This window comes from Panthera onca, chromosome A3, assembly GCF_046562875.1.
Source record: "Panthera onca isolate mPanOnc1 chromosome A3, mPanOnc1 haplotype 2, whole genome shotgun sequence".
Lineage (NCBI taxonomy): Eukaryota > Metazoa > Chordata > Mammalia > Carnivora > Felidae > Panthera > Panthera onca.
The window spans coordinates 98,965,062-98,986,712 of record NC_138341.1 but is presented as its reverse complement, the minus strand read 5'-3'; the positions used below and the strand labels follow the sequence as shown (position 1 = coordinate 98,986,712).

The following is a 21,651-nucleotide window of genomic DNA, read 5'->3' as shown; positions in this document are numbered from 1 at the left end:
ATCTGAGAATTAGGTGATAACCCCTTTACATTTTTTGAACATTACCACATGATAATTTTTAGAATAAAATAAGATGAATCCAAGGTACTGCAAGAATTTAGTATATACCACTACATTTTTCACATAGAAATAATACACTCTTTTAGTGACCATCTATACTAGATATATTTTCTTACTTTCTCGTTATGAATAATATTTTATACATATACAGTGCAACTTTCATCACCCCCTAGACACAAAAGCTCCACTGTCATTTCAAACCCCCAACTAAGTATAATATAATAGGATCTATGATTTAAAACATTCAACATCCAGTCTTGCCAAGGTTCATGTGACTAGGAATTCAAATAGCCCTTTGGAAAGAGAAACAGCAATGGAAACAGTCTTTCATAACCACGTGGTCATGTGTGGATGCGGTCATGGTCTTACCGCTTTCATCTAGCTTTATTGTTGTATGTGGAGGTGCAACCATTTCACATACAAAGCAATATTAACTTGTGGGTTCAGCGATCGGTCGTGTTGTTAGGAAATCCTTGCTATCACATAAAGACATGTACTTGTGTACACACAGAATATAGTTCTACAATATACATAGTGTTTTATATATTTTATTTCGAAAACTAGAACACATTCTTAAATTAATAGTGTGTTATTTATAGTCCATTTGGTAGCATTTTTTTTTTCTAATCCTATATAATGGTGAAAATAACAATCGATGCCGTCTTCGATTCAATGAAATACGTTACATATAGATTAGAGGACATAATATCAGAAGACACCTACCTTAGCAACGTGAAAACAACTCTCCAAGGAAATTGAAACTGAAAGTTCAATTAATTTGCTAGAGACATAGATTTTAGTGATAGTCTAGAGATTAATTTTTCAAATACTATCACCCATCATATGTGAATAATTAAACCAATAAACTCAATGTAAGTCACTTTTTAAAAGACATTTCTTATATAATATTTGGTGCATGAAACATAATGTTTATGTAAATTATAAAGTATAATGAATTATTGTGGATTGTAAATAAATATATTTTAAACACATGCAAAATCTTGGATCATCTTAAAACATTAATGTTGAGGGAAATGAGTATTGCCCAAGACTACATATCAAATGATGCCATTTTCTATAAACAAATAAAATTTTCAAAATTAAAATTTAGCCTGATTCATATAGCACCTTTTTAAAATCATTGTTCACTTTCAGTGTTAATGTGGAAGAAAGTATTCAAGGATTTGTTTTTAATCCACATGTTAGAGCCAAAATTAAAAAGGCATGTTTTAATGGGAACTGGTTTAAAAAATTTTGACTTGAGTGAGAAAACTGTTTGGAAAATGTGTCTATGTTCAGTTTTGCTTCCAAATTTGGACTTTGAAACTTACTGTCAGTCTCAAAAAGAAATAAAGAAGCTGTGCAGATAATTAAACATTTGCCTTGGGGGAATTATTTGCAGTTAATTAAAATCATACACTTTGGGTGTATACTTGCTTCACTGGTTATTAAATTTGAATCATATGTTAACTACTCAGGTTTCTCACTTGTTCATCAAATGTTGCTTGTGGCAGGTTCAAGAAACAAACTTTCTCATAATATTCTAAACCATATTGTTTAAAACTATCTCCAAGTGTGGGGAGGGAGAGAGGGAAAAGGAATAAGGAAACAAAGGAAAAATGATTTATTTGAGACTCCATCTGAATTCCTCTCTGTTCAGAGTTGCAACTCAGTGGAGCAATGTGAACTTAGTAGAGAACCCATTTGTAATAGAAGTGTCAGTCGGCCATCCCCAGTTTTCTCCATGGCCATATTCATGGAAGATTAGCTCATGGCTTTTAGATATCTTTAGATTACCACCCTTTTAGCTGCATGAAAATACACCCTAGATTATAACCTCTAGGAGTGCAGAGTCAGTTACAATTGACGCCCCAGCTTCAAGAAGTGCCTGGTGTAGAGTTGGCCCTTAATAAATATTTTTGGAATGAATGAAAGACCCATTTCTGTCTTGCCACTAACCCACCCACATGCTGTTTCCAATGGCTTTCTAAAGAGCCTACAAGGATGCCTCAAATATCCAACAACGAATCCTGTGTAGTCTTGTAAGAGTCCATAGTCACTGAAATCTAGTTGGCCATGTTATTTCCTGTAAGTGTATCATATAACAAAAGAAGAACTTATGCTGATTTCACATTTAAATGTGCTATTCGAGGGAGAGGATGAAATTGCCCAGAACAGAAGGTTTGCATTCCCCTTTGCTATTGTTCTACTGGTAGGGTTCCTCAGGAAGATGAACTTAATTACAACTGGATTTCAAAGGTCTGCATCTGGCTTTTTCAGGGACTCAAGGCTCCCATACATGAACAATTGCAGTAATGGAAGCATTAAGAACATTAAAACTGATGTTCCTTTAATCTCCTCTACTTTGCCTTCCTTTCATATCCTTTTGCACAATTCTCCAAAGACTTTCACTAATACATAAAGCCTGCTTATATTTTCTTCTTTGTTGCAAAAATATGACCCAATCAAATTTCTACCATCTTTACCTTTGTAAACTTCGTACAAACATCTTACACAGTACTTTAGGAACAGCTTATTTATCGATGAAAATATTTAGGTATTTTAATGATATTTTTTAAAAATAATAAATTACATTCCCCAAAAATAGAGCTATCATGTCAGTGCTGGAAGCTGCCCTACTTCCTAATTAAAAATGCTAACTAGGGGTGGCTCAGTCGGTTAAGCATCTGACTCTTGGTTTCGGCTCAGGTCATGATCTTGTGGCTTTGTGGGTCCGAGCCTTGCATCGGGCTCTGCACTGGCAGTGCGGAGCCTGCTTGGGATTCTTTCTCTCTCCTCTCTCTCTGTCCCTCCCCCAGATGGGCTGTCTCTCAAAACAAATAATAAACTTTAAAAAATGCTGACTAGAGGTTTTGTTTGTTTGTCATGTCAGATTCTGCAAAGGACGATAGTATTACAAAAGACAATGAAGTAACAGATCATTCTGTGTGTGACCAAGATCATCCCAATGGTAAGTTGTGAACTCCTTTTTCATTTTTTTTCTACTGAGAACTACTACATTAAAAAACAAACAAACAAACAACAACAACAAAAAAAAACAAGAATTTTAGTTTTTCTGGAGACAGAATGGAATCTGATACTATTTTATTAGCTATGAATATCAAGTAATTGGTACCTGCCAAGTTTGGAAGGGAAATTTGCTCTCCACAATCCTCATCACTTATTTTTGTACCCATCTGGATTTATTTATTTTAGTTACCTGCCTATACTCTATAGGCATTGGGTGTACAACTACAGAAATGAAGGTACGATAACAATGAGAATAAAATGTGAGACATATAGAGAATATATCTAGGAGACTGAATCTACATATCCTCAGAATACCAAGAAGAGAGACTAGAACAAACAGAAATGAAACAATCTTTAGAAAAATAAGAGAAAAAAGGTTTTCCTAATGCAAACCAGCTCCTCCACCCAAAACACAAGGGTACACATATTTATAGGCCAAGATACTGAAAACTCAAATAAGAACAGAAATCTACAAAGCCTCATGGAATTTCTGAAGATAAGTGATAAAAAAAAAAAGGAAAATCAAAATCAGGTTACAAAGTACCAAAATCAGATTAGCATTAGCTTTCTTCTACAATTCTAAATACTAGATGAAATGGAGTTACATTTCCATTGCTCTGAAGGACACAGTTTCTATATTTAGTGAAGTCATTATTCATGCATGAAGTCAAGAGTAATATTTTCTCAGGAATACATAGATTAAGAAAATACACCCCTCAAGTATCCTTTCTGAGTAAACTAACAAAAATCCTGTGCAAAAACAAGAAATATAGAAAGGAAGGAAAAAGACTGAGAAAGACTCACTTGGAAATGACTATATGATAAGAGACTCATTAAATGTATGAAAATGTTGAAATAGTTGCTTCAAACTTGGTATCAGAATGTTTTAAATTTTTGCTTTTATCTTTGAAAATTATGGTGTATTGTTTCAAAATGAGAAAGAAAAAGGAAAGACTTGTGTTCTCAGGAATGAAAGTCTAAATAGACAATTATTGTCACTGAAGATAACTAGACAACCTACACCAACAAAACAAACAAACAAATAAACAAAAATTATGAACTCTGTTTAAAGGCAACAGAGAGCTAACAAGATAGTGAATAATTGTCAGACCAGGTTCTGGTAAAAAATACATATCCAGAGATGTGAGCGCAGAATTTGAAGCTGTTTTTATTTTAGGTCATTTGCTGATTCTACAAAAGGTATCTGGAGTCCCATTATTGACAGTGGCAAGGGAACACGGTAAACCCTTAGTTTTTGTGTTGAAACTCCAAAGATATGTACCCTAACAGAAATAATGAACCCACAGTAGACCAGCTTTCTGAAAGACTGGTGCCCAGCTTTGAATCATCCGCAAATTAAACTAAGACCAACCCAGAATGCTAGTCCCTATAGGCACCTGAGAAAAACAAATGTAAAACATTTATTAGATGGAAAAGGAAGAGTATTACAGATGTCAAGCCATTTACAAAAACTATTTGTTAAACATAATGTTCAGCACACACATACAAAAAAAAAAAAAAAAATAGCCACCCCCCCCCCAAAGAAACAAGGTAACATAAAAAACAGTCAAGAGAAATAGGCCCTTTGGGGCTGAAAATAGTAGAGTTATTATAAAATAAAGTATAGAAATAAAGTACAGATTATATAAATAAAGTATATAAAGAATAAAGTATAAAATAATTTTGCTGACTGCTATTACAGGGGATAAAGACAAAACTGAAAAACTTAGCTGAGAACTGGAAATTCAAAACAAAACAAAACAACATAAAAGAAAAATAAAGGAAAGTCTAAAAGTGAAAGATGCCATTACTGAAATGAAGAATGTAATGAATAGATTCATGGTTTAACCACATATTAGACACAACTAAAAGAGAATTTATGAACTATAATTTAGGTCAGAAGAATATATCCAAAGTAAAAACAGTAGAGATGGCAAATGCTGAAGAAAGGGAACAAATACAGAGGATAGAATGATAAAGTCTATCACAAATGTACTAGAAGGACCAAATGAAAAGAATTACAAGCACAGTAAATACTAATTATTGGATAAGTCTAAATAAATATCAGTGATACCAATTCTTTTTAAAAAATATTTTTTTAATGTTCATTTATTCTTGAGAGATAGAGACAACGTGAGCAGGAGAGGGACAGAGAGAGAGGGAGACACAGAATCCAAAGTAGGCTCCAGTCTCTGAGCTGTCAGCACAGAGTTTGATGTAGGTCTCGAACCCACGAACCGCAAGATTGTGACCTGAGCTGAAGTCAGAAGCTTAATCGACTGAGCCACCCAGGTGCCCCTGTGATACCAATTTTGAGAATAAGCAGGAAGGTATGACCTATAAGAGAAGAGAAGTCAGTTAATATAAATCAATTCAGAAATGGCACAGATAGCATAATGAATATGAAAAGCCATGTTAAAAGGTATTATAATTGTATTCCACATCTTCTGAAAGCTAAAAGAAGTATTGTTTATGTTAGAGATATTAAAGATATAAAATGACCCAAATTGAATTTCTAGAGATGAAAATTACACTTGATGGGAATAATGGCAAATTAGCCACTGCAGAAGAAAAGATTAGTGGATTTGAAGATGTAGCAATAGAAACTATCCAAATTGAAACACAGAGAATAAATGACTGAAAACTGACAAGATCATCAGTGAGCTACAGAAGAACGTGAAAGGTAATACCAATTCCAATATACATAAATTGAAATCTCTGAAGGCAAGCATGGGAGAGGAGGAGGAAAAAAATACTTGAAGTAAAAATAGTTGAAATTTTCAAAACTTTGATGAAAACTATGCACCCACATAGCCAAGAAGTTCTACAACCCCAAAGCACAAGAAAGGTAAAGAAAATTATAACTGAGTACATTGTAATCACCTTGCTCAACACCAGTGATAAACAAAAATTCAAAAACAATCAGAAGAAAAAGACCAGTTACATAGGAATAAATATAAAGATGAAGCAAAAGTCTTATTGGAAACTACAAACTGAAATTACAGGCTAAAGCATGGATAATGTTAAATTAAAAACGTACAGAAGCCTACACAGGGTACGATTTCATTTATATCAAGCTCAAAAAGCAGGAAAAGATAACAATACTATTTAGAAAAGTCATGTTTGAGTGGGAAAATGATAAAGAAAACCTAGGTAGTGATTACTCTGAGTTAGAGTGCTGATTAAATTTGGTGATTACGGAAGAGGTTCTGATTGGCCCATGAGCAGGGCTTCTGGCTGGACAGTTATCATAAGGATATATAGTTTTTCTAGTTGCTTTTGGTTTTTTGATTGAGCTGTCTATATTGTTTGTGAACTTCTCTATGTTTGTTGCATTTTTATACAATAGTTAGAAGAGGAATGAAGAAAGGGAGAAAATAAGAAAGAGGGAGAGAAAAGAAAGGAAGTATCAATGTCAGAGTTTATACAGCAAAGATTATGGTGGGAAGCGGGGAAGGTTGTACAATATGCTGACTTCAGTCAAAAACTAAAAATCTTGCTCTGCTATAGATTATGACACTATAAGTTTGAAAAATTTGATGATAATCACAAATAGAATTAAATCACAATAGAATTAAAGGAAGAAATCTTACTCTTTAAATTTCTCAGAAAGATCATACCAAACATAAAAGTGTATTCAATAATGCAAATAATAAAAAAATAAGTAGGAGTGTAAGAAAAGCGCAATATATCAAATAAGATAACAGAAACACAGGCAACTAATTATGACAAGAAATATAATTAGTTTGCTTTATTAAGTGTAAAAGCCAATCAGGTTGAATTAATTTTAAAAAATAGTAAGGGTGTAAAAAATATAAAGTCAGAAAAGGTGTATTTGGGAAGTGAACATCAAAAGAAAACATGGGAAACTACTTTAGAATCTATCCAGTTAGAGTTCTAGCAAAAAGTATTGAGCGAGAAAGCGAAATTTTATATCAGTAAAAATTTAAGTCCCTGATTTAATATAATAATGATGGGTTTTTATGTGCCAGATGATATAATATGAATAAAATCCATTTGGAAATTCAATGGGAGAATGCACTGATAATATTTTCAGTCAATGACAGAATAAATAGACTAAAAATAATATGGAATCTTTGAAAAATGTGATTAGCAGTGTAGTTCTACTTTAGGAATAGACAAGTTGATCAATGAAACAGAATAAAGAGTTTAGAAAGAGACCAAAGTAGATCTAGGTTTTTAGTACATATTCAGGCTGACATTTCAAAGACAGATAACTCCATAAATGGCATTAAGACAACTAGTTGACCATTTGGAAAGATCACCTGAATCCCAGCTTAACCCTTACACCAACCTAAATTACAAGAGGACCCAAGATAAAAGGTAAAAATAAAATTAAAAATACTAGACTAAAAGAAATAAAGGGCAAGTTTTTTTTTAATTTTGAAATAAGAACTGCTTTTTGAACTGTAAATAAAAACATATACATGATTATATGCATATATGTACCTGCAATATGTGTCTGCATATGTCAATATATGTCATAAAAGAAATGACCAAATGTAAATATACACATTTTGAGATGATAAAGATTATAATCAAATTCTAAAGAAAAACTTCCAGGAAAAGTATGCTCACCCAAAATAACAAAGAATTGATTTTCTTACTAAAGAAAAAAGACCTCATAATTCAGTAAGAAAAAAAATTAGGAGGAAAACAGGCAATGGACTCAATTATAATTTACAAAACAAGAAATATAGTCATAAATATGAAGAAATTACTATCTCTTACTTAAAGAAATGCAAATAAAACATGATTTCAATGTCTTCTCCTTTTGAGTGTCAGGTAAGTTTCAGTAGGATTGATAATACACAGAATTGGTAGGAATAGGGTATCCAAACATGCTCACACACCATTGGTGGGAGACTGAAATGTGTAACCTCCTTATCAGCAATTTTGACGAAACCTAATAAAAAGTAAAATGTTCATACTTTTATCCAAGAGCTATGCTTTAGGAATTTGTCTTAAAGTAACATCCACCAAGAGTAGGGAGACATGTATTTACAAAAATGTTCAGGGCAGGCTGAGTGGCTCAGTCGGTTGAGCATCCAACTTTGGCTCAGGTCATGATCTCACGGCTGGTGAGTTCAAGCCCCGCCTCAGGCTCTGTGCTGACAGCTCGGACCCTGGAGACTGGAGCCTGCTTTGGATTCTGTGTCTCCCTCTCTCTCTGCCCCTAACCCATTCGCATTCTGTCTCTGTCTCTCTCAAAAATAAATAAACATTAAAAATTAAAAAAAAAAAAGTTCATTGCACACACGTATGCACGCACAGGTGTATATCTATATACATATGTATACACACACAAGAAAGATCACAGTTTACAATATTAACAATGACAGTCATAAAGCTATAAATTATAGTTATAAAATTATTCATCATGCTCAACACTTATATGTACTTTTCACTGTTTCCATGAGGAAATTACAATTCTTTTGTAACTGCAAGAAAAAATAATTTTAGAAATAATTTACATTAAGAAAGTAAGGGTTTTTTTGGCCCCAAGAGAAGACAAAAGGTTCTAGAAGATAATCAAGTTCACACTAATCTAGGTTTAACTTTTGTTCTGAAACTGGGGTATTTTTAGACATGGTAAACATAAAATTTTGAATATTTGCAGCAATCAAGTTTCCAGTTTAACAAAAGGACACAATTTCCATTATCTTTAAGACAAGCATCTAAGAAGCAAAGTCTTTGTTCTTATGAAGATCTGAGCCTATAATAATCTGCAAACAATAAAACTATACTTTTGTTACTATTGTTCAGAAACAGCCCATTTACAGCCCATTTACAGAGCGAATTTAGGTTTATCCTCTAGAAATGTTTAGTTCCAGACTGATGGCCCCAGTCCAATTTTTATGCAAATTATTTAAAGCATTAGCTTGAGCCAAACTTAATTACCAGGGCTCCAAGAAATAATCATGTGATCTATTTCTAAAGAAAAGTGAATGGATTTTTGGATTATCTGTTCTAATAGTCCCCTCCCATTAGCATGGATGATTGAGTTCACTGTATAAAAATATATATATGAACTGTGGGATCCTTTATATTCCTTTGTTTCCTCTGCCAGGAGGGATTAGGGCAGAGGACAGTGGGTGGAATTCAACTAGACTGAATGTGGAGAGGCAAACATAAAGCTTGCCCCCATGGGGTCAAGAAAGCAAGATGGAATGTGGAATGTCTGAGTGCACTGCAGAGAAAGGCAGAAGGGCTGGAGACCCCTGGAGTCATCATTAACACACAGCAGGCCGGGGTGCAGGACTAGGATCTCACACATACCTCCTTTTCCCATAATATGCCCAGTCCTGGCTTGGCTCAGGAATGAATGAGCAAATATGATTATTCCTGGATTTCAAAGCTGTGCACCTCGTTTCTTTCCCCATGTTATTTTACTGGCTTTATTTCAGAAAAATTAAAAAGAAGAAAATATATGTATTTCCATTCAGGAAAAGATTTCCAAAATATGTAAAGCACATGGGTGAAACAGATCAAGAGTGGGTACAAGTGAAAAGGCAGGGGGAAAGAAATACTCCGAAAGAAATTTGCAATGGCCTCTTATCCTCTAAGTGAAGTACCAGGACTTACTAGGCAAAAAGAAAATCCCTAGTATTCATCAACAGCCCTTAGGCACTCTCCCCTGTATCAGTAGATACCCAGGCTCTGTTGAATGCGGTCTTCCTATCCCTGATTGAATTCCTTGGAAGATTTGTCAAGTGGGGCACTGGAACTGGGACACACGGGAATGCAGAGTGGCTGCTTTTATTCTCCGAAGGCTTTACTCTTTTCCTTCATTGTATGAACAAAGCCAAATTGCAAATGATGAGGTAATGGTCCCAGCAGTGAATTTGGCAGTAGGTGTGATGGTCGGTTCCCCATATCAACAGTGATAGAGAATGAGCCTCACTCAGTGAATGCTCTCTCTCAATATCATCTATCTAATAAACACACATCAATAGTGACTAGAAACTTCACCAGGAGATAGATCCTCATTGAATGCCAAAGATAGAGGGAATCTAGGAAATTATCTAGTTTTGCAGCCTTAAAAATAAATAATGAAAGTGAAGCCCAAAGATGTTGTGATTTGCCTAAAACTTTGAGTTCTTATTCCAGGGTTTTTTGCAATAAATATAGTATACAGAGTGCTTAGCAGCCTAAGGCACTTACTTTGTTGCTAAAGGATGCAATAGAAAGTAAGTTACAGTCCCTAATTACTGCTTGCAGACATTGATGAGTACTATAATGGACAGCCAATTAAATAGGCATTTACCGATCACTCCTTATTAGTAGGTGCTGGGAAGGGAAATATGAATAAAGCACAATTTTTATGTTCACAATGCCCATAAACCAGTAAGAGAGACAAACAGATACAACTATATTACAATATGATAAGAAGAATAAGAAGAAGATAAATGAGCAAAAAACTCAATAAGAAAATATGTGAAAATGATTGATCCTGCCTAGTGATTCAGAGAATATTGCAAAGAAAGGTAAATTGATGGTTTAGTTTTGAAAGATGAGAAGACTTTTACTAGATAGAAGGTGGGGCGAGGGTGGGGGGGTGGTGTTTCAACCAGTGAGAACACATGTTGAGTGGACACAAAGGCAAGAAATAAAGTAATGGGTTTAGAAAATGGTGACCAGGTTGGGATATAGAGAGAATGGAAGGTAGGTGAGTTGACCAAAAGACAAAAAAGAGGGAAATTCAGGAGCACTTGGCTGTTTCAGTCAATTAAGCGTCCGACTCTTAATTTCAGCTCAGGTCATGATCTCAGGTTTCCAGCCCTGTGTTGGGCTCTGTGCTAATTGCACAGAGCCCGGTTGGGATTCTCTCTCTCCTTCTCTCTTTCTCCCTCCCCCACTTACTTGCTCTCTCTCAAAAATAAATAATAAATAAACATTTTTTTAAAAAAGGGACACTCAAGAAGAAAGAGCTACTCAACAGCTGAATTTCTCAAGCATTTTAGAGTTCAAGTAGAATAGACACTGAGCAAAGGAAACTGGATTTAGCTAGACACAAACACCTTTTGGTTACAAATTTTTCTTCTGTGATATCATAGAAAGCACTTTTCTCTGTTTCCCAAATTGTTTCATTATGATTATTATATTATATAATATGCATTTGTTGTAAAATATCAAATGCAGGTTAGCAAAATAAAAAATCCCATAAATTAAAATCCTACTTACCATTCAAAGATCCAGTGTTAACATTTAAGATAAAGCCTTCCTAGCTTTTGTTCCCATTAATATAAATATGTATAAGGGCATGTTTGATGAGTTACAAAATAGTAGATGGTTAGTAGATAGTAGTAGATAGTAGATACTTACAAAAAAATGAAGTCATATTCTACATTCTACAGTCTTTTAAAACCTCATGATGTGTTTTTTAATGGTTGCTCTCACATAAAAAAAACAAAAAAAATGCTGCTGCTTAGATTTCCTCTAATCCTTAAATTAGAAATTCTATTGCTATTTTCTGTCCTCTGTGTTTATCATCTTTTTATGTTTCCTTTTCTCCTTTTGCTTTCTTAGTGAATTTTAATTCAGAAGTTTTATTTCTAAACCATTAATTTATCTATAGTGCTTATTCTTTTTATGACATCCACTGCTGATGTTAATGTTGCCATTTTGCTTTTAGGCTTGTAGGTTTTTCACAATGCCTCAGACAGTATCTATGCTCTTCAATCCATCTTTTCATTTCTTTATTCATCAGTTCTTTGCAAACACAAAAACACTGTATATGTTTTTTGTTCTTCTGAATATATCTTTTACAAAAATATTTTTCGTTACTATATAATTCCCCTCTTTTTTTATGTGTCATTTTTTAAGTCCCCTGTTTGTTTGGATAGCTAGAAATAGCTATCCAGGCAAGATGTTTGCCAGGAAATAAATTGAGAAATCCCCTTCACTTTCCATGTGATATAATCCTTCTCTCCATCCGGCCATTCTGGTATCCATCTAGTATTTATCCAGGATAAAACTGGAATGCAAAACCCGTGGCTCTAGTTTTATCAGAAATAGGATTGATAAGGGGCGTCTGGGTGGCTCAGTTGGTTAAGCATCTAACTTCGGCTCAGGGCATCATCTTGCAGTTTGTGCATTCGAGTCGCTCATCAGGTTCTGTGCTGACAGTGTGAAGCCTGCTTGTATTCTCTCTCTCTCTCTCTTTCTCTCTCTCTCCCCCAATCTCTGCCCCTCCCTCATGTGTTCCCTCCATCTCTCTCTCTATCAATAAAAAAAATAAAAATTAAAAGACAAAATAAAGACATTTCCAGGCAAAACAAAAAGGAAAAAGGGATGTGTTGTCAGATAAACCCAGTTAAAAATTTTGAAAGCAGAATGGGGATCACAATACTTACGTTGCAGGGCTAATGTGGTAATTATAGATAATGTACATGAAGTGTCTGGGCCACGTTTAGCATTTTTTATAGGATAAATAATTTGCAGATATACATTTATCCTCTAGGTCAGTGCTTCTCAAGCATTAATGAACTTACAGATACTTAGAAATCTTGTTAAAATGCAGAATCTGACTGTAGGTCTGAGATGAGACCTGAACTCCTGTATTTTTGAAATTCCAGTATTGCTTACCAAGGACCATAGTTTAAGTAGCAATAGAGAGGAATGGAGATGAATGGGGTTTATCAGCAGGGGAAACATCTTGATCAAATCTATGTTTTAAAAGATATTTCTGCTAGCAATTCACAAGATTGACTACAGGAGAAGAAAATGACAGATCCAAGAGACAGATAATATATCCCTAAATGGGGAAAGGTGAAGGGGAAATGGAAAGTGGGAAAAGAGAAACATTTTAAAGAATCATCAAGACTTGCCATTGCATTGAATTTTAGGAGTGATGACAGATAGTCATCAAAGACAGCTTGAGATATTTAGCTTCAATGATCAGACATATAAATATGCCAAAGTTGTAATTATTTTATCAGATCCTTTTATCAGGTTAAAATTGAGCTCAAGAGGAGTGATGTCAAAAAATTTCTTTTTTAGGCCGTGCTAGCAGAGCATGAACCAAGGGGAAGCCATAGAGTGAGCACCTTAAGAATAGTTGTATTAAAGAGGGAACTTTAAGAGTCGTATATAACAAATAATCCTAAAAGTCCCATTGGCTTGCAGCAACAAAGGTTTGTTGTGTCTCTGCTTGGTTCTGCTCCACATGTTTTAATTCCAGGATATAAACCTGAAGGAGGGCACTCTATTAGGAGCGAGAAAGATGGAGGAAACATGCAATGGATCTTGAAGCTTCTGCTCAAATGTAGTATCCGTCATGTGTGTTGCTGTGCCATTTTGTAAACCAAGTCACCCTATGGGCCTGGTGTCAGTGAGGTGGGAACAAACACTTGTCCCCCAGGGGGCACTGCAGGTCACATGGTCACAGACAATGAAGTAGAATCCTCTTACAGGAAGACGTAGGGGCAAGTTGAAACAATAACGCAATCTACCACAGGGATGTGCCCAGTCAGAGCCCAAGCCCCTCTGCATCCCCTTCATACCTATAACCAACTCTAGCTCTGGATTTTTTTTTATTTCAACAGTTAAATGTTCTCAGCATTAAAAAAAAAATAAATATTCTCAGCATAAAATCTTTCATTAAAATGAGACAAATGGACAGATTTCGATTTCCTCTCTTAATGAGCACTTAAATATTCTAAACTCTACATGGGGGAGTAAAGGGGAGAAACCAGGGGGGTGTGGAAGAAAAAAAACATTACTAGATAATCAGTCTTGGAGTAATCAAGAGTTGGCTGAGCCCTCTCCTGACTTTTGCTATATTTATTAGGTGTCTTAACAGAATGGTTGAGGTGTTAGGTGACCCGATCCCTGTGTGCTCACATTACTTACATTTTTCATGCTCATTTAATGGGAGAATGAGAATACTAGTGTTTTCACTTTCTAGGAATCCTCAATATAGGAAATGTCTATACTTAAAGGAAAATTAAGTGTAGATAACCCATACAGCCCAGGAATTATTTAAAATTTCAAAACTTCCAGGTTGTGCCATAGACGTTCAGTACATTAATAAACTAAACACAGATTACACCAGTCAGTTCGAAGAGGTTTTTGCGTAATTGTCAGGATAGCTCTCACAAAATAAATGGCATAAATTTGATGATTTGCAAAGTGGTCCACTTTGGTTCAAAACTTTTCTCTGCCTCTCTATGAATGATCAAAACATGGTTTTTAATTTTTTGCTTTTTCAAACCAGGGATAAAGCTATGGTCATGCATCTCTCTCTCTCTCTCTCTCTCTCTCTCTTTCAATCACTGTGCTTCACAGGACAAGAGCATGACTCAGCGAAGAATGAGATAAAAATTGAGGCAGAGTCCCAGAGCTCACATATGGAAACTGAAGGTATTAAAACCAGAATGTGTTATCAGAGAATGAGATGAAACTAAACCATGACTTCTGCATATCCCATGCATGTGAGTGGTGTGGGTCTGTCTTTCAAGCACTGATTACTGGAGAATGGCAATAGTGTTCTGCTTTGTGTGCCTGTTAAAATTTGAAGGGAAAAAAAAAAAGAACTTGAAGTTTCTCTGCTTTAGTCACTGTGTTCTCTCAATGATTCCAATTAAAACATCCCTGAGTGTCCTTCTGGCTCTCTTTAGAGCTTTCACCAAACCAAGATGATGCCACGACTGTTGAGCAACCAGAAGTGATCCTGCTAACAGATGACCAAGAGGAAAAAGAAGGTGAAAAAGGTAGGACTGCTCTTAAATTAACCCATCAGGAATAATGAATTCCTTTGGATTCTCGCCTACAATGCAACCATCAGTTATCCTCCTGGAAGAGCAGCCTGTGAAGGGGGAAAATGAACATTTCTTTCATCCTCAGCCTACTTGTGAGAGTAGAATAATCTAGAAGTAGCAAAAGAAGATATTTGTAACAGTTGTTTCGTCCTTCCAAATAGTTTGAAGATATTTTTATTATTCATTTCTATTTAATTTAATTTAAAAATTATAGCATTGAGAATGCCTATAAGAAATTGAAATTAAGGACTAGATGGATGAGAGTCTTAGAAAGTCTGAGATGGCTTTAAAACACACACATTAACCTTTCTATATTGATTTCCTTCTGTCGTCCTTCATATGGCAGTGATTAAGGAAGCAATTTATGTAAAATATACACATTATATGAACCTTCTCAATTGTAGGCTTTGTCCACTAATACTAGGATACAATAATATTGAATACTGCTAAAAAAAATAAATAAGTGAGCATCATAACGATTTCTGAAGCCATAGGAAGAATGAATACTTTGTAAATTTTAAAGCACTACTTGGGGCATGAAGCCAATATATTGGAAAAAGACATACATCTTTTTAAAGCATCTATTTTAAAAAACTATTATCAAAGTTCTTATTGAAGAACTGGATGATTTTTAAATATAAAGCAATCTCTTAAAAGAAGCCCAAATATGAAATAAAAAATGAAATGATTTGTCTGGTATACTCTATCATAAGTCATGCTGCTCTTAAATAAATATGTGTTTGCAAAGCAGTTACAAAGTAATAACTTGACAGGCCCTCTTTATAGAACATAGGGATCAATTTTGTTTCCAAATTAAAAGGCAGACATGATCTTAATGGTAAAATCAGGTCAATAGTAACTACTGCCTCCAAATTATGAACTCTTCTTGGCAAGGGGCATTGACACAGTTTAATTACTAAGCTGGGTTAGTAATTTTGACATCTTTTAAAAATTTCCACTGCATTTAGAGCACAATACTCTTCCATCCCAGTTCAGGCTCATGTCACGAAGTTCCCGGCAAGTCTAGTAAATGGCATATCTGGAGTATTTTAAGTCTGATGATGGTAACAGAGAATTGATACAACCCTTACTTGAGACACAGATACATGGCACTGCTCTCTTCAGTTGTACTTCTAAAGTGTAAAATACACAATGTCTTGCCTGCCTGCTTAATTTCTCTACAGCAGAAATCATTTACTTTGTATATTTTACCTCAAGACATGCAAATGAGGAACAGCAAACAACTAGTATATTTTCTTCTTTTTTTTTTAAGTTTGTTTATTTTTTAAGTTTAGTTATTTATTTGAGAGGGAGCCACCCAGCCACCCCATATTTTCTTCTCTTTAACTTGACCTACAGGGGAAAAGCTGGCATTCAGCACACCCTGACGGGTTTCCCTTGGTCCTTCAGCAACTGGCTCTCCTCTAGTTCCTGAAGAGTTAAATACCAACCTCCCTCTGCCTTGCAGGGATGTCAGCGCTCTATAGCAAATGGCAGAATGACACATAAGAAGTGAAGTCAAATTCTGCTACTTGCTTATAGCAACTTTGAAGTTGAGCTTCTTTTTTTTTTTTTTTTTTTTTTAAATTGACTTTTCACTGCCGGAGAGTAATAATGCATGTGGACTGGTTTTCCCTCTCCTTCCTTACCAGAGATACTTGGCCCTGCCTTGCATATTCCTGTTTAAATTTGAAGTAATGTGAAATGCATCCCTTTACCATCTTTTTCTTTGCTTCAGAGTAAGAGTTAATAGGTAGCTAGCTTGCTACACATTAGAAAAGTCGCCGAAGGAAAGTGGGGCAATGTAGATTCAGGGTACTGTGTGTAAGGTAGCTCTGCCCTCACTAACAAGCAGGGTGGCCCTGGGCCAGTTATTTAAATTTTCCATGCCTCAGTTTCCTCATCTGTAAGATGGTGATGACAAAATCACCTGTCACGTATGGTTGCAGAGAAACTTCAGTGAGTTGATCCATGTACAGAAATTACAATACCTGCTGCATAGAAAGTGCTTGGTGTTTGGTGTTTCTCATACTTTGATACACTGATGACAAAGTCGAGAGGATCCGCATTTGGAGCTTCTCGAGCCCATTCATCATCCTTCCTAACTGTTTTGAATCCATAAAAACTTCCCATTTTCCCTCAACAACAAAAAAAAATTGTTCTCGGGGCGCTTGGGTGGCTCAGTCGGTTAAGCGTCTGACTTCAGCTCAGGGCATGATCTTGCGGTTTGTGGGTTCAAGCCCCATGTCAGGCTTGGTGCTGACAGCTCAGAGCCTAGAGCCTGCTTGTGATTCTGTGTCTTCTCCGCTCTCTCTCTCAAAAATAAATAAACGTTAATAAAATTTTAAAAAAATGTTCTGCACATTTCCTTTTCAGCACCATCTCCTGCAGGCAGTTTCGATATGTATATTCTTTTCTATAAAGATAGAACAATTAATGAAAGGTGAGGAGGGAGGCATTTTTCTCTATTCAGAAACTTCTCTCTCTTTGTCAAGATGTCAGCATCTTCTGTTTGAGAAGTGCTGATCCAACCATAATTTCTATTTTTTAAAAGAAGATGCCATTGATCTATTGGTAGGTCCATGGAATAAAAGTACTAAATAACTAAAATCAGGACTTTTTTTTTTTTTTTTTTGCTTTCTTTAGACTCACAGAGCTAGAATCTTATTTGAAACCATTTTGAGAATATAGCTCCACGTTTTGTGTCTATTCACAGTGTCTCTTATTGGAAAGTTGCACAAACATATTAAAAATTACCCCAATCTACAAACAAAATAAATGAATGTTCTATTACATTTGTAGGGATAGTCTTTATAGCTTTAGGAATATGGGTTCTCTTTTATTTTGGGAATCCAAGGAGACAGAAAGTGGTTGCTTTCAAAAAATTTCAGACCAGGAAAAAAATGCATAACCTTTTTCTCTCATTTTGCAGCATTCTATAAGATTAGAAAATGTAGATAATCTTCAGGATACATCTTCTATGGCTCCCTGGTGTATGGGCACAGATGTTGCAACATTAAGTTTTGAAGTTAGCTCTACCAAAATATGGGTTTTGAAAAGAAGAGAAAATATTCAGCAGAAGTTCATGCTGATAAAATTATACAATAGCACAATGGACATATCCCTGGGAGATCTGAAATACAAAAATTTCAACGGGCATCAAGTGAGGTTTCACATATGGCAGCTTTTCTCTGAGAGCTTCATTGCCTCTTTCTAAATGAGCCCAGTTTTATGCTTCCCCAGCAGGGTCTGCAGCACATATGAAATCCAGTAAAATAACCCCATTTAGGCTGATAACCCTAATAGGAAAGTAATATTATAGGAGATCTCCTCTAAACAGGATCTCATGTTTTAGCATAAAGTAGAAAGCCACCATTAAAACATGTTTCTGAACATGTTTATTTCTAGTTGAATTGAGAAATATTTGACATAAAATCTTAACTATATCATATTGCTGTCATTATTAAAACACGTAATTTTCATTTGTGATTTACTATGAATATAGTGGACTTTTTCTTCAAGTGTTGCATGGAAGGCATACATCCTAATGATTTTTCTTATATCAACTGATAAGTATTTTCTGAAATAGTAATTATTTATTCTCCTAAGGTTGATCAAACTGTTAATAGAGACTTCAGATCTATAGTTGGACTAAGACCTCCTTGGGAAAAGATGGATGTAGACAGGCATAGAAGCAGAAAGTGAAGTAGAAGCCAGCAACAAGTCTAAAATATCATGTTCTCAGGCTTATGTTTTGGCCTCTATTAGGGCTGTGTAACAAAGTGTATGCAAATCCATGGCTTCTGGCTCTGGCTGTGTGGTACCTTTAATGTCTCTGAATCCCAGTTTCCAGGGTCATACAATGAGGGGCATGAACTCAATAATGTAAGTATGAGGTTCCCCGATATCACAAATTTTCTCAGAAGGCCAAAGAACTGCATTCTTGATAAAACGAGGTAAGGAGGGCAACATGGGACCCAGTGGTCATCAATACCTAGAGAAGGCCGTAATTATGGGTTTAAAAATGCAGAAATGCCCTGGATCAGACAATAAGATCAGCCAAATCAACCATATTTTATTTCAGGACTTAACTAATAATTGGACTGCTAATTATTCCCAGAAGATATTTTAAATGGGGAAAAAATGCCTTTCGGCTCAAATTAAGTTTCCACACAAATTCTACTCAGAACGAGGCTGGATTTCCATCACCATCTTTCTTACCCATGCGGGAAGCATCCTTTCTTGTAGCTCCTCTGGCCACTGTTTCATCTTTAGGTGAACACATAGTTAGTGAACCACTTTCTTTTATGCTCCTACCAGTCAAATTCAATCGGGATTCATTTTTGTCTATAAAGCACCACTACACAGCCCTTGGTGTTTTCCACTATTTATGGGATTCTTGCATGGCTGACAGAGCCTTTTCCTCTCTGCTTGACAAGCAGCCTCGACACCGACAATGCAGCAACAGACAGCATCTGTGGCATCCAGGCTTTCATACTCCAGCCTGTGTTCTTTGCTCTAGAGAATCAGAGTTCGGGTATAAGTTGATTCACACAAAATATTATATGAGCTTGCACCTAGAGTAATTACTTTCCTGGAACTTTATATTTTCAGAAAGTCTTTTTATCTCATCTTTTCAAATGAAGTCAACTTTAATAATGCTGTGTGTTTTACATTAACAGCGCTACAGTTTAGTTTGGGGGGGGGGGTTCATGTTCCAATAGTTTCTTCTGTTATTGGTCTGCTTTCCTCATCATATTTTGTAGCTGGAATTTGTGAACCAAATTTTGTTTTAGAATATAAGATAAATTCATAATGCTGATCACTGTACAGGTCTTAGGAATATTTTGAAGTGTTTAATGAAATCCCTTGTATTGGGTAAATATATTGAACATAAAAGTTGTAACTTTTTAAGCTTAATTATTTAGGTTTTCTGCATATCTGTCTGTATGCAACATACACATATAGAACCAGTTCATTCAAATTACACTGTATAAGAGGTAAAGACACATGACTCTTTAAAATTCATTTCTAGAATGCTAATCTTCTTCATGTTTCTCCTGCAAATAAAAAATTAAAGTTAACAAATAAAAAGAATGAATACTATATTCAGGTCTACAATAATAATTTTGGTTTCCATACTGCATATCTGTATGTGTGCAAATTTATATTCAACATCTCCTCAATAAGAAAGTATGTATCATGCCTCCTGAATAATAATAATATTATAATATTATTGGCCAAAATTTAGCCTTTTGGCCAAATCCTCTAGCTAGCTTGGATCAGCTTGTCTTTCAAGATTGGGAAAAATTTAGCCTGAACTTCCATTCCACATGTAAGGGGGAGGGGAGGAAGTACTAGAATTAAGGACATGTGTAGACTTAAGTGAACATCAGGATCAAAACTTATCATCTCTATCTGGGGAGTTTTCAGAGATCATCTCTTCTAATAAATCTCCAGCATCCAGCTTTGTTCCTGGATCCACTTTGTCTTTTTTTTATTTTCTCCCCTCCCTAACTCCCCAATTTCATTTACAATTTGACTTTGTACCAAGCCTAGATTGCCTTGTCTTGCCCTGAGGCATATGGCAATGTGGCTTATCAGAGTAATTTGCAAAGATGAAACAGACCTCTCCCTTAAGTAGAATTCTGTCTCCAGGTGTGGAACTTTTTATTCCTCTCTGTTCCATTAGAGTTCTGCAGCTCTCTGTGCACAGCATAACTTCAATCTTATCACATCTAATGAAAAGATTTGTTCCTGCATCTAACCATAATATTATTTTGCATATATCCTTAAATATTCCAGACAATTAGTTTTCTCTAAAAATAGTGAGTACATTGTTAACATTGGGTGACATGTTCATTATATTTGCCTTCTTCTCCAAGATATTAAATAATGTGAAATTATAGTTTTCAGAAAGATACAATCATGTAAAAGATTTTCTTTAAATCATGAATTAATGAGGGAACTAGTAAGATATAAAACTGATTTAAAAGAGAATTTTAGATGTATATATCTCCATAATATACATACAATCAGGAGTACTGAATATAGCCATGCATACACACTTACACACATAACTCAAGGGTCCTGAAATTTGAAAGACAAGTTAATTTTGTGTAGGGCAAGAAAACATATTCCTTCTTCTCCACCAAACCAAATGCATTTGCACTTCTGTAAACAAGTCTCTTCTTCGTCACTACAAGTTTTCTACAAGTTAACTTATTTTTTTTTTTAATTTTTTAAATGTTTATTTATTATTGAGGGAGAGACAGAGAGTGAGCAGGGGAGGGGCAGAGAGAGACGGAGATGCAGAATCCAAAGCAGACTCCAGGCTCTGAGCTGTCAGCACAGAGCCCGACGCAGGTCTCGAATTCCCGAACCCTCGAGATCATGACCTGAGCCAAAGTCAGAAGCTTAACTGGCTGAGCCACCCAGGCGCCCCTCTACAAGTTAACTTCTCTCTGTACTGATAAAATAGTCTAGTTGATAGAAAGTTTGTCAAAGGAATAACACACATAGAATCAGTCCCAGAGAGGGTGTTGTACAATACCCAGGAGGGGGTATTCTTCCACAGGAGGTACTTCCTCAGGAGGTGTGGTACTTCCACAGGAGGGCCACACTCTCTTTTGCCCATTATCAAGTCTTAGACAATCTTTCCTGACAGTATATGAAGGTAAAACTGCCATCTTTACCCTTTTTCCCATTTCACTGAATTCATCAGTGTTGGTTATCTGATATGTTTAACAGATAGTCACAAAATGCCAGGGCAGTATTG

General features: G+C 35.4%; 1 protein-coding gene across 1 annotated transcript in view; it reads left to right on the top strand.

The window, feature by feature from the left end:
- The window catches only part of MACROD2 (mono-ADP ribosylhydrolase 2), a 2,034,677-nt gene that overhangs the window by 1,956,486 nt on the left and 56,540 nt on the right, over positions 1-21,651 (top strand). Inside the window, exons 14-16 of the mRNA XM_060611757.3 lie at positions 2,954-3,031; positions 14,401-14,475; positions 14,733-14,825. Coding sequence (XP_060467740.1) covers positions 2,954-3,031; positions 14,401-14,475; positions 14,733-14,825 — 246 coding nt within the window. The remainder of the gene's footprint in view (positions 1-2,953; positions 3,032-14,400; positions 14,476-14,732; positions 14,826-21,651) is intronic.